The 14451-nt window shown below is 35.7% G+C and overlaps 1 protein-coding gene and 2 pseudogenes across 1 annotated transcript in view; all 3 read right to left on the reverse strand.

The window, feature by feature from the left end:
* Positions 1-13904, reverse strand: part of DNAJC27 (DnaJ heat shock protein family (Hsp40) member C27) — a 28728-nt gene extending 14824 nt beyond the window's left edge. The window contains exons 1-3 of the mRNA XM_006910283.3: positions 13643-13904; positions 3557-3639; positions 23-92 (exon numbers count right to left, since the gene is read on the reverse strand). Of these exons, the coding sequence (XP_006910345.1) occupies positions 23-92; positions 3557-3639; positions 13643-13729 (240 nt within the window). The 5' untranslated portion in view covers positions 13730-13904. The remainder of the gene's footprint in view (positions 1-22; positions 93-3556; positions 3640-13642) is intronic.
* Positions 6326-12982, reverse strand: LOC102893404 (annotated as a pseudogene).
* Positions 10733-10852, reverse strand: LOC112478536 (annotated as a pseudogene).
* Positions 13905-14451: the final 547 nt, after the last annotated feature.

Raw genomic sequence — 14451 nt, forward strand, 5'->3', positions numbered from 1 at the left:
TCTCAAAAAAAGGCTTTCTTACCTCATAGAAGAAGGGATGTCCAGCCATATCAAAGATGTTAACTTTGATTTCTCTGTCTCTGACTTGTACCCTGAAGTGTTTGAATGGAAAAAATCCCAAAGGTCATGGTTTCCGTATTCACATTAATATCATTTATGTCACTTATAAATATTGAAAGGGTATGTGTATGAAATTTAAAAGAGGCTTCTTAGTGCCACTTCTTGATTCCAGATAATCTTTACAACAGAAGCCAGAAACTTGGCAGAGAATCCTGCCTCCTTAATAACACTGAATCCACTTGGAATAAGCACGTTCATTTACCTTCAATTTACCTCAACACGCTCAGTCTACACCCCTTAATGAACAAATGGTGGCCATTACTATGGTACTAAGAAAAACTGATTTGAGACAAGTAGGAGTGAGATGAAGGAAAACAATGTTTTATTTCCCTTAGTAAGACATCTTAATTATTACTAGTTATGCTTGGTTATCATGTAGAACAACAACAAAGATGCATATTATTAACAACGTTTGTTTTATTTTCTTGTGATCTTCATTTGAGCAATAGCATTAGTGAATCTGTTTTCAGAAATTTGAAAATGAAAAAACAAACAAAGAAATAACCATTCATATTAGAATTAACTACTGTTAACATCATAGCATATTTATTTCTAGTCTTTTTTTAATGAAAAATCACTACTGAACAATGAATGAATAAAACATTATAAATAATTCAAACATTAAAGAAAAATACGAAGATGAAAGTATCCCAAATCCTACCACCCAGAAAAACTTTCATTAATATAGATGAACATCACTGCAGGCTTTCTTCTATGCATAGATTAAGACTAATAAACAAGTATTTTAATAAAAATAGGATTATCCTATTTTAAAATAAAAGCATAAAAGCATAAAATTTACATTTTATTGCATTTAACAACAAAGAAGACACTAAAATGAACTGAGAGAAATTATTGAGCTTTAGATATAAATGTGTCCTTACTACGGAAATGTCATTTCCTAAAATATTCCTCTAAGGTTAAAGAAGAGATAATTAACAATAAATTAACCAGTCTTTTTTTTTTAAGTAACATATTTCAGTTTTAGACAGCACTGATATGACTCCCTCCTGTGGAATATGAAGACATCAGCACTTGCTCTCATTGTCCCTATGCTATCTTCTGGTTTATTTATTATTGTTACTCTCTGTCCAGATTTATAACAACCACTTTCAGTTCTGAAACCATAATTCCCTCAGTTGTTTTATATTACTTGTATGTTTAAATCAAACTAACCACCACTAATATTCTTATCATGATTTCTTCACTGCTAAATTCTCTACCATATTTCATCATGTCTAAGATGCACATTTGTGGAATCAGGATCCACCTGATAAAAGACTGTGAGAACAGCAAAACAAAACAAAATAATAACAGAGTTTGAGAGCATCTGGAGAAGATCCGACATTATAATTTATATTAGAAAATTTTACCTTAAAGAGATAGCATCTAAGGGATGGAACTGAAGACTGTGAAATCAGGAAGTAACACAAATGTGCTCACACATTGAAACTCAAAAAGAAGTCCATTTAATTCAGAAGCCAGACAGAGAAAATTACATCAAGAAAAATGACAATTCATCTCCTCGAGGCAGTGCTTTCCTGAGCTGCAGCCTGAAGACCACCTGCGTAATCATGGGGAGGGGGGCTGTTAGAAATGCAGATTCCGGTGCCCCACCTCAGACCAGCGAGTCAGAATCAAAGGGGGTGGGTCCTAGGAATCTGCATTTTGACAAACTACAAGTAATTCTTAAGCATACTGAAATTTGAGCTTCACCATATTGAAAACAGGAAGGATGAAATGGGCATCTATTGTTTTGATGGGCCAAAGGACTACCCGCTCTTTCTTCTCCCAGTGTGGTTCAAATGGGCTCTGCTGTCTTGTTAGTGATTCTACTCTGCTGGCGACAGCTGAGTTGCAGAAAGGCGCCTGTCTCCACCTGACAATCGAAACCTTTTCCGGGATTTTTAAACTTGAAATACTAATTGTGGTCCCTCTCTGAAAATAAAATTTACAATGTGAGCCTGAGAGCTGCTGGCAGCTGTGTAGAGAAAGCCAAAAGGTAGAGAGAGAGATGTAGTGAAATGATCTGGCTATATTCTGTCCCTGGTTTAAGCCATCTCTGAGGCTCAGCTACATCTTTGTAATTGGATTATGTGAATTGATTGATGTCCCTATTTCTTTTTTTCTCGCTTGGATCGGTTTGAGTTGGGTTTCTGTCAGTTATATCCTCCAGACTCACCATGGGACAACTATCTTTTCCAAAAAAAGTTTCAGCCAGAAACAGAATAGTCTGTTGAAAAAACAAACCACAGTTCTGTGGCATAATATGATGATTCTCATTTCTTAGATGAATAAACTAGCTATTTATATGATTCAAAACAAAACTGCCTTAAGAATATTCTACCATATCACTGATGACATCGTGTGACCTGAAGTATAGATACACTCCACCACTATTGTCAGCCTTCTTGACTGTTGCTCTCATATTCTAATCTTGCAGACTTCCTTTTTAGATATATTGATCTTACCTAACAATAAATATTTATTGAGTATCTACTATGTACATACACCATGCTGGGCACTTGAAATAATTTATGTCAATAGGCCCTTCTTCATGGAGCTTATAATCTAGCAAGAGACATTAAATACATACAAATAATAAAAATAACAAGGCAATTTATGATAAATACTACAACTAGCAGGGCATTTCGATATATCTTTCATTTGCAACCAAAGAGTCCTGACTGATAAAGGAAGTGTTCAGGAGGCTTATGGGAACAGGAGCATTTTACAGCTTGAAGAGACTGATGGATGAAGACATGAGGGAAAAGGCCATGTCAGGTGGACAGAATGAATAATGGCACAGAGATAGGAAAGTATGACGGCAGTTCAGTGTGGATGGAGAGGAAAGTGTGTAAAGGAATGTAAGAGTGAGCACCTGAGATTCCGCCTTTAGCGAGTGTGTTGTCTACTTCTGTTCTACTCTTTGGCAGTATTATTTCCTGTAATGTAACCCTATCTCCCCAAGCTCGACCCATCCTTGATTTATCTCCGAATAAATCTCCAATTATATTTAATTTCACTCTTCCAAGATCATTTTTGATAGAATCCAATAGGCTATAAATATCATAAACCAATAAAGTCCACTGATAGAAAATTTTCCATGTAATATTTAAACTTTTCAGAGAGAATATTTCAAAATGTTCTAAAAACACACCTGCTAATAGGACCTCCTTCTATAGAAACATTTCCTGAAAAGTGACACCTGCCAGTTAGGCTTCGTGTTGACGTGCTCATGCAGACCAAACGCAAGGCCTGGTGAAAAGAACACGCTTGGTGATGAATGAATGACATGATCTCTACATATCTGTAAGGATCTCTTATTACCATTCTTTCCCAATTTATCTTCAGAATCTCTATGCCAGTATAGATAATTTTGGAAGCGTTCTGAACTACTATGTAATTTCCAAGTCTAAAGAAATAATATACTTACTTTGTGACTCCATAGTCGATTCCAATTGTTGCAAGGTATTTGGACACAAATCTTTTCTCACAGTATCGCTTTATAATACAGCTCTAGAAAGGTGAAAATACATGCTTTTAGTAAATATACTCTGGGAACATATACAACCTAAGCACCTCCCTCCCAAGACCAGATCCACAGTGCAACTATCTACTAGTTTCTACTTAGATGACTTGCTCTTACCTCAAATTCAACAAGTCCAAAAACAAACTAATCCTATACATGAAAAGAACAACTCATCCTGCTGACCTCCTAGTTCTATTAATACCATTTTCCCCATCACGGAGGACCAAAATATTAAAGTTATGTTTGATTCTGAGCCTTTCTTTTTAACACAATATCCCTTTATTTGAAATCACTGATATCTGTTGGACTAAACATAGGTTATTTTCTATGCACTTCTAACAGAATAAGACAAGCAAAGTAGAGTTAAATATTGATGTTTTTTTCAAACTATCACAACTTCTGAAACTCGACTTGAGTTTCTATCTACTTTATTTTATGTATCTCTTGAAGAGAAGACACGAACTCAAAAGCAGTGACAGGAAAGTCCTATCAGTATAAAAAAATATTGTTCTGTTTCTAGTTAATTTGGTCATTTCTTACCATAGCTTATTCTATTCAAATAAGCATTTATTCTTATTGTATCCTAGAATGAGAATTAAAACTTTTCAAAGGATGATGCTTCAATATTGGATACTGGAGTGTACATTAAGGAACATTCCTTTTGAAGCTATTGTATCATTTTTTTCTATATATATTAAAGACAATTTATATGAATCACTTTTTCTCATGTAAAAACGTTATTCAAATTGTAGTACCCATATAACTGACAATCCTGGCCATCTGGCCTAGCCTAAGAGTGACACTGGGTTTCATTAGGGATTAGAAATTATGCTAAAGAAGAAAAAAATTCAAATTAAGTACTGACAAATTTTTGCTTATAATTTTACCGTACATTAATTTTTTTTAAAAGAAAACAAAAGCCAGTCGAACCCAAGTTGTCCAGGCAAATAAACTCAAATCTTTCTGTCATATCTGATATTATAATCTACTAGGTAAGTTATTTAATTAAAGTTATTTCTTATGCCTTATGTTGTCTGATTTGATTAACCACCACCTATTTATGGCACAAAACTTTCCTTAGCCAAAATAAACACAGACATTAAGAAACAAATTTTTACCCTGTAACATAGAAAAAAACAAGCAAGCTCTATTCCATGCTTAAGTATTAATGTTCTTATTTTTCAAATCTAATTTCCTAAAATTCATGGTAGCCTAATAAAGTTTAATGACACTGGTCTTATTTCTTGCTATATGTACTACATAGCAAGAGTATTTACAATAATGAAGTGGCAGACACATATTTGTTGTCAAAGTATAATTTGGGACACAATTATAGATATTTAACTTATGGATTAACTCTGTACCTTATCATCTCAGCCTACCTGGTCTTTCTTGGATTAATAAAATATATATTCTTATAGTTCCAGAATAATCTCAGCCACCTAGTTGGGCTACAAGATAAAGTGAGACTGGAAGTAAGGCAATGTTAAGTAGAGAAGCTTCCTTTGCCTAATCCACCTCCCAAGGCCTCCATCCGTAAAAAGAGTACAGACCAGAAATTCTACGCCCTCCCAAATCCTTTCTGTGCTATCAGCCTATTGCTGAGCTTTAGTATCTTCATTTTTTAAACAGGAAAAAATTCCTGTCATACCACTGATAGGAGTGATTTGCAGATTTAATGAGATTATATCAAAATACTTTATTACCTACAAAACATAAACTTTATAACGATAGCTACTTTGTACTGAGCATCCTCATTTCTACTACCCTACAATTCTAATAGCAATGGAAGCTTTACATATACAATTGTTTCTCTTTTAAACCTCACTATAACTCTACACAGTTATAATTATATTCAGTGTATATATCAGTTAATAGAAGCTCAAAGAGTTTGGTTGATTTGATTCGCTAAGGTCTCGATTTTACCTCCAAGTAGAAGCTTTTCTTCCCTTTATGCTCAGAGCTGGCACGATATTATTTCACGTCCTTAAGAATGGTGGGGTTGATTAAGAAAAGGGTGAGGTGGGAGGAATCGCTGAATAACCTGCCCCTGATCAAATATATGCTCGTGTTGTAGAACAGACCACCTGAAAATCCCTGGACTTCATACATTGTTTTTATAGTTTTTTATATATCAAATATAAGGTGTAAAGTAAAACTAGGTTTAATAGGAGCAAGATGAATATGGTATGCCATCCCAGCCAGATTCAAACTTAGATTTTTCATAAGTTCATCAGATTATCACGCATATGTGCAAATCAAAAATGACATCAAACAGAAAAGCATAAGGACGTCCTTTGCTTTTGGAAAACAGAGAAACAACAGAAACTCCTTTTGAGATGGAGAGACATTTTTTTCATAGTAGGGATTAAGACATTTAAACACATTCCTGTTTAAAATCTTAATACAGCCATATTTTTACTCATAAAAATCAAGTCTCCCAGTAGAAATGGTATTTTACCACACTAATCTTTAAATTCCATCATTAAAAAAGTAGTAATACACACCAATTTCTAACCTCTTGGAACATTCTGCACAATAGATGTTAGTCATTGAAATGACAAATTGCTTAGAAAAGTGGTACAGCCTCAATTGCGACAGGATTTGGTAGTCAATATTCTTGTTTTCCAGTAAAAAGATTTCACGAGCTGAAACATAGGACTCCTTGTGCTTTTACTGATCAAGGGAGCATTTCTGAGCAGCTTCTCAGAAAATATTTCTTTACAGGTTGACCATAGATCTAAGGTCTTCACTCCTTGTAATGGCACCACGAGACACAATCATGCTACTTCTGCCTCTGCGCATTTATGGACGATTTCAGGATCTACTCCACCATCGACCTCTATGTCCAGAGACGGGAACTGGGTCCTCAGCTAGTGAACATTTGGCATCATATCTTCCATGAGTTTCTGCCCTCCAAGCCCAGGTTCCACCGCCATAACCAAGGCCATATCTATCTGATGAGCCCACGGTGCCAAAGACTGAAATGTAGTTCCTGGTTGGATGGCAAGGCCAAACTTCATCCCATTCTCCTGAATGTCTTTAATCAAAGCCCCTGGGTTCTCAGTAGCGTGGAGATGAAAGGTATACTGATTGGCACCTGCTACGGCCATTGGCTTTACCCATTGTTGCAGCCTCAACCCCAAAATATACACATCAAAGAAAGGGTCCTGGCCTTGCTGCTTTTGGAGGCTTTCTCCCTCAGGGGACCAAAGGTAATGTTGGGAACACAATGCCTGCCCATTACATCCAGCTGCAGATAACTGGCCTCAGGGTCCAGCATTTGGAAGCACTTGGCCCTGAAACTGGCCAGAATGCTGTTGAGGATAGATGGGCTAATCTTGCAGCCAGATGCCACGGTGCTGGTTTCCAAGGATTCTGAGCCTTTCTAAATCTCCTTTTGAATGTTTCTCCCATCATCGTCTTCATTCCAATTCCCACTGACATCACTTTGATTTAGGTTATCATCTACTCCTAGACAACAGTAGAAAATTCTTTATAGAACTTTCTGCCTCCTTTTCCTCCCTACTTCAGTCAATACTGAACATCACCAACATTATTTCAACTTAAAAATCTTTGGTGGCTTCTCATTGCCAAGAATTCAAAATCTAAATTCTGTTGTCTGTTATTCAAGGTACTCCATAATCTGGCCCTAAACTGTCTTCTCTGTCTAAACACTTCCATATAAACTCTCCATTTCTGCAAAACTCCCAGGACCTGGCTTCCTGACTTATCATTACTTTTCCTTCTACTTGAAATAAGCTTTTTTCTCCCTTCTTTCCAAATCTTACTTACCTATTAAGGCCCAGCTCAAGCTCTGAGATTTGTAAAAGATCTTGTCTACATACAAATTCCTCTAGTGCTTTTCATATATACTATCATGTATACACAGACTGTATCTTTGCCATCGGTCATACACTGCTTTGTATTAATTACCTTTTCACATGTGTATATTTACCTTATTGTTTCAACTATACAGTAAATTACTTGAGGGCACATACTAGTATTTTACTTCTTTATATCTTTTGCAGCAATTAGCTCAGTGCCAATTTAAAAAAAGCACTCATGAAACTTATAATTTACTTGAGGTGCTGGTAACAGAGTTTATTCCACTCAAATTCTTTTCTGATGAACTTTAATCTAAACGAAATAGGACAGTTACTATGAAAAGTATTTAATAAGCTCATTGTGAACTAAAGGAAGAAACTTCTTTGAAGTGACTACTACTAAGAGACTATACTTTTAAAGAACTTTGTAGCTTGAAAACACTTCACAAATGTTTTCTCTCACAATATCCTATAAAAATATAGCCTTTTTCTAAATTATTCATGGGAGTAAGGGGCCTGGAAGTCCTTTAGCTCTGGTATGCTATTTAAACACTAGTCCTAAGTGTTTAAAGAGATACACATTTAAATAGTAATGTTAATAACCACTTCCTATAACACAAAGAGATGGGGTTCTTGGTCCTTAGTATCTCAACAATCTACTTAAATAACATAAAATAGAATATTTTTGCTTTCATTATTTTTCTTAAATAATTTTTAGGCACTTCTCTTTTAATGAAATTCCAATTACAATATTAACAGGTTTGAGTCTTTAAAAAAACGAACAAACCAGAATTATCCTAAAATTCATATGAAAGAACTGTCTGAGAAGAACTAATCAAAGTAGTTAAAAGAATAACGGAGCAGGGCAGTAGAAAGAGGAGGAAATTTGCCTTGACAGATATTAAAATATAATCTGAAACTAATTAAGACATTATACTGGCATAAGAGTAGACAGATAAGTCAGCAGAACAGACCAGAGAGCCCAGAATAGATCCCATTATGTAAGGAAATTTAAAAAGTGAGAAAGGTGATATTTAAATCAATGAGAAAAGAATGATTTATTCGGTAAAATGCTAATGGCACAATTGAATACCCATCTGGAAAAAAATAAATAATTACAGATGAATTTATGATTTAAGCATCTAAAAATAACATAAAAATTTCACAAGGAAATGTGCAACACATGTATAACCTTAGGGACTCCTTTCAATCAAGAAAGGAAAAGCCAGAAAACATAAAAGAAATGACTGACATAATTGTATATATACAAATAATAATAAAAGCAATTGTATGACAAAATAGCTGTAAAAATATTAAAAGACAAAACATATGTGGGCAAATATTTGTAACTAATATGACTGGTAAAAAGTTAATATCTCTAATGTCTCTAAACCATAAAAATTGATAAGACACATCAACCAATAGAAAAATAGGTATGGAGTATAAATTGGGCAATACACATATTAGCACATCCAAAATCCAATAAGCATATGAAAAGATGCTCAACTTCATCTGTAGTCAGTGAAATGCAAATTAAAGTAACAATGAAATTATTTCTTATTAACCAGATTGGTAGTAGTAATTAAAATAATGACAACACCTGAGTTGGTAGGGATTTTGAGAAAAGGGTACTTGCGTACTGCTGTTAGAACTATACCTTTTTTTTAAAGAGCAACCAGCAATAGCTACTAAAATTTAAGAATGTGCTCTTCGAATCAGCAGTGTTATCCCTGGGACTCTAGTCCATAGAAATTACAGTACCAGTATTTAAGGATATACATATAGGCAACCATCAGAGATATTGCAGGTTCGGTTCTGGACCACTGCAATAAAGCAAGTCACATGAATTTTTTTGGTTACCCAGTGCATATAAAAGATACATTTATATTTATACTGTAGTCTATTAAGTGTGCAATAGTATTTTGTCTTAAAAAACACCAATGTACATACCTTAAGAATTTTTATTGCTAAAAAATGCTGACCATCTTTTTGCTGATGGTCTTACCTTCAATTTGTAAAAAACGCAATATCTGTGAAGTGCAATAAAACAAGGTATGTCTGTACGTGTGCACACGCACGTGCGCATGCACATACAAGGTATTTATTACAATAGTTTGTAATAAAGAAAAAAAGCTGGAAACACAGTGAATTCTCATCAGTAGAGGGAATACGTACATATCATGGACTATTGTGCAACTATGAAGAAGAGCGAACATAGCTATGTCAGATAACTTGGAGGAATTTCTATTATCTACTGTTAGGAGAGAAAGGCAAACTTCAGAGAAGTACATACTACAATACTGTATGATGAGGGTATTTTTGACCATAAGTAAGAGAAACCCAATTCAACTAATTTAACAACAAAATATTTCTTCAATATAACTAGATATCTAGAATTAGTGCAAGCTTCAAAGTTGGTTGATATAAAGATTCAGTGGTAATGTCATTAGGAAACTTCAGACCCTAGAGGACCCTGAGAACTGGGCTGGGGCTCTGGGAGCAAGTTGACTGCCAAGGCAGAGAGTTGAACTGGAAATAGACAAAGACCACAGAGAAACTTCAGGGTTGCCCTACGAAGGAGATCATGCCTTTGGGAAGCCCCTTTTCCTCACTGCATCTCTAGAATTTCTAAAACAATGCTGAATAATAAAGGAAAATAGCGAGTATCCTTTCTCGTTTCTAATTTTAAAGGAAATGGTATTAGCACTTTACCATTTGGTGTGTTTGCTGTTGGTAGGTAGTAAATACTGTTGTATCATATTTAAGTAGTTTCCTTTTATCCTGACCTTAAATTGTTTACTAGAATTGACTACTTGATTTTATCAAATGTGTTATAATACTGAAAATATTTACTCCAGTAATCAGTTGATATAACAAATTATAACAAGTTGATTAACATCTTGATATTGAACCATGTTTGCATGCATGTGATAAACCATATTTTCTAATAGTTCATTATTTTTTATATATTGCTGAATTGTATCTGTTGCTATTTAGAAATTATGCATCTCTATGTATATATGAAATTGGTATATACTTCTTTTTTGATACTATATCAAGTTTCGCTATTTAAGTTACCATGACTTCATATACAATAAATTGATGTCCTGTTCATATTTTTCTTTACCTTGGAATAACTAAAATAACTGAAAGTATGTGTTATTTAAAGCTTAAATAAATCGTATTCATGAAGCCATATGATTCTGATACGTTTTTAGATAGTAAGCCTCTTAATTACTTTTTTTTTTTTTAAAGCCTACAGCACCTGGTATTCCTAGGTGGTCTCCCATCCAAGTAACTAACCAGGCCCAACCTCGCTTAGCTTCCAAGATCAGACAAGATCAGGCATGTTCAGGGTGGCATGGCCGTAGACTCTTAATTACTTTTGTAATTCCTTCTGAGATAACTGGTCAATTGGATTTTCTACTTCTTTTTGAATTTTGGTAATTTATATTTTGCTGAAAATCCTCCCTTTCCTTGACATTTTCAAATGTGTTGCTATGGAACTGTAGATAGTATTCGCTAATTAATCTTTTAATTTCTTCTGGTATGTGATTATTCTCTTTTTCCGTACAAATCTTGTAATTTTTTGCTTTCTCTATTTTTCTTAAATAGAATTTTAGACTTTGCTTTTTCGTTAATCTTTCCAGAGAATTTTTTTTTTTTTGGTTTATTTTGTGTCCTTTTTCTAATGTCTTAAGTATTAAGTTACTTAATACTTGATATCTTAAGTAGTATTTTTAATTGATATACCATACCAGAAAATTCACACTTTTAAGGTGTACAATCCATAATTTTTAGCATACTCACAAAATTATGCAACCATTAAATTCCTTTAGTTTTTATCTCTTCTTTAGAAATGAATAAAGTAATTCATTCTCTTTTGACTACAACTTTAATTTTGTCTTGAAGGTTTTGGTAGAGATTCTATCCTTTTCATTGCTTCCTGGTTATTTTGTCATTTGTTTTGACTTGCCTTTTGATCCAAGGATTATTTACTAGGGCATTTCTTAATTTTTAACTTAAATTTGTTTATCTGTATACCTTTCTATATTTTCCAGATTCTTTAAAATGAGTATGTGCTACCTTTACAACTAAGGGAAAAATTTTTTTAAGTTACATTTAAATCTTTTATCCACCTAAAATTTATTTTTGAGACAAGAATGCAATAGGAATCCACTCCACTCCCAAATAGGTAGTTGTTCCAATAGTATTTATTAAATGATTCCTACTTTCTCACGTAATTTTATTACATTTGTTGTTAAGTGAATTTCCTTATATGTTTGGGTTTATTTCTGAACTCCATTCTGTTCCACTGATGTCTGTATTTTACCTTTCTGGTATCAATAGGAAAAGCTTGGTAACTTTAAAATGTGTTTTAATATCTGATAGAATTAATCTCTCATCTTTATTCACAATTTTCTTGGTTATTGTTACATTTAATTTTTCATAAGGATTTTAGTACCTTTAATTATGCTCTGAAGAAAAAACCCATTGGTAATTTAATTGGAATTGAATTACATTTGTAAATTTTAAAGAATTGACATTTCTACAATATTGAGTGATCCTAATTAAGAAGAAATATTTTCTCATTTGCCTAAGTAATTTTACATCCCTTTGTAGAGTTTGAAATTTTTCTTCATATAGGTCCTACCCATTTCTTCTTAAATTTAACCTAGGCATTTTATTCTGTTTTTTATTGTAAATTAAAAGTTTTCAGTTATATGTTCCAAACCATTATAATTTGATATAGTAAAGCTATTAACTTTTGTATATTAGTTTTTCCTTATTGAATTTTCTTATTGTTTCTAATAGCTTTTCAGTTAATTCTCTTTGGGTTTGCAAACAATAATATCATTAACAAATAATAATAATTTTGCCTTCTCTTTTCCAGTACTTCAAATTTTATTTCTTGCCCTTATCTAATTGCACTGGCTAATAAATCTAGAATAATGTTAAATAAATGTGGTGATACTGGGCATTTGGGGCTATTTCTAATGTTGCACTATTAAGCATAGTAAAATTACAAAAGTGACGCATGCTCATTTTGCCAGTTTATATATAACCTAGAGGCTTTTTTTTTTCTTTTTAATGCCTGGCACATCGTTGATGTTTGATAAATGTTGACTTTCACTATGTTAATACATATTTACACACGGAGATACATCGTAAAGGATAATGCTAAATAGAAAAGACACTAAAAAACTTTTACTGAGCATTACCTATGTGCAGAGCAGCTGGCCTAAACCTCCTTAACAGCTCTTTTGGCATCTAAATCCTACTTGGAGTTGATTTTGACAGCATGCAATCATGGAAAGAGAACTGCAGTGGGAGTGTGAAGACCCAGGTTCTAATTCTGTCTCTGCCACTACTAATTTGATGACCTTCGGAGGTTCTTAACCAATAGCGTTCAGTTACCCAAAAGGAGAGACAACTTGGGTGAAGAAGAGGCAGTCTTAGAATTCATTTGGGAAAAGACCTTCAGTTACCTTTCGCCGTCCATCCCTCACCAACATATAACGGGAGGGCTTATAGATGATACCCAATAGACGGAACAAAGAGGAACTAAAGTTCCTTTGAAAAATGGATGTGGTGACAAGTGCCAGAAATAAAAACAAAACATACGAAGTAACGCAGGCTCCTTGACATCCATCGCACCTCCCCTGTGAAACACGTCAGCATCAGTTATGCTCTCTTACAGCTAAAATGGTAGATTCTGGGCTCCATGTCTGCAGAGCAACATTTTACAAATCCCCAATCCTCTTACGCACCCCGTAAATTCCCTTTGGTTCCCAAGCACTGTTTGGGGTAACTAAACTTTTATTCTCCACCTCTCAGTCCTGGATGTGTCACGTAGAATGCAGATATGGTATCTAAGCAGACGATCTGCCAGTAGGACCCAGGCCTCCTTACTCTCTTTGGAGTACATTCAAGAGTTAAGGGTCACAGAAGACATCTTCTTAAGGAGAGTGACGCGGTGGAGAAGGGGACAACCTAAAGGTCAAAAAGGTCAGTAGAGTTTTCCTCGAAGAGCCACATCCCCAGGAGGAGACCGGGCCTGCTCAGGGGCGGGAAGGAGGCTGGGCCCCAGGCTGCTGAGTGGCCGCCCTCCCAGCCAATCGGCATGTAGTAGAAGTCCCGCCCCTCCCGGCGAGGTACTCACTTTTCCCACTTCGGCGTTGCCCATGGAGATGACTTTGATGCGCAGGGACTTGCCAGGCTCCTTCCGCTTCGGCATGTTGGCCTCCATTGCCCTCACTCTCTCGGGGCCACCCGCCTCGGTCTCTTCTTGTTCACTAAGCTGGCCCGTCCCTCAGGTCTCCTCATCCAATAGCGAAACCGTTGTTACTGTCACCGCCCCGGCTCCGCGGCTCGCCATCCCTGCCGCTGCCTGGCAGCGGGCGCAAGCGGTTAGTAGCGCAGGGAGCTAGGGGAGGGAGAAAAGAGTCTCGCGATGCTAGAAAGGGGCGGCGTGACGTCATCGCCAGGCCCTAGAGCAGAGACTGTGGTTACCTGATTGCTGGGATCTAAGGAGTCTGGGCGCCTCCCTAGGCAGGCGACACAGAGGGTGGCTGGGTTTACTTTTAACGGAGTGCGCGGCATTATGTCCACAGGCTCCAGGACATAGGCATTTGACAACCGAGTAGTAGAAATTTATTGGCTGTTCAGGGCAGATTCTCAGGTTGGGAGTATCTGGAATTACGAATTTCAACAAGCGGAAAATTTGAAATAGACTAGGGCCCATTTTGAGGTGTTTTTTCAGGATTCTTCAGTCCTAAGGGCTCCATTCACTCACCCTTCCCCTTTTAATCTGTTTCCCCTGCTCTGGCTTCCGAAGAGGCAGGGTCAAGATCTAGGGAAATGGAGAAGTCGATGCCCTGGTTCCGGAAGAAGGGCTTGTCAACAAAAGGTCGCCACCTCGAATACAGTGCCAACATGAGTCCCTAGTCTGGGGTACAGGAAGAGGAGACT

The sequence above is a fragment of the Pteropus alecto genome, unplaced genomic scaffold (genome assembly GCF_000325575.1).
Source record: "Pteropus alecto unplaced genomic scaffold, ASM32557v1 scaffold61, whole genome shotgun sequence".
Lineage (NCBI taxonomy): Eukaryota > Metazoa > Chordata > Mammalia > Chiroptera > Pteropodidae > Pteropus > Pteropus alecto.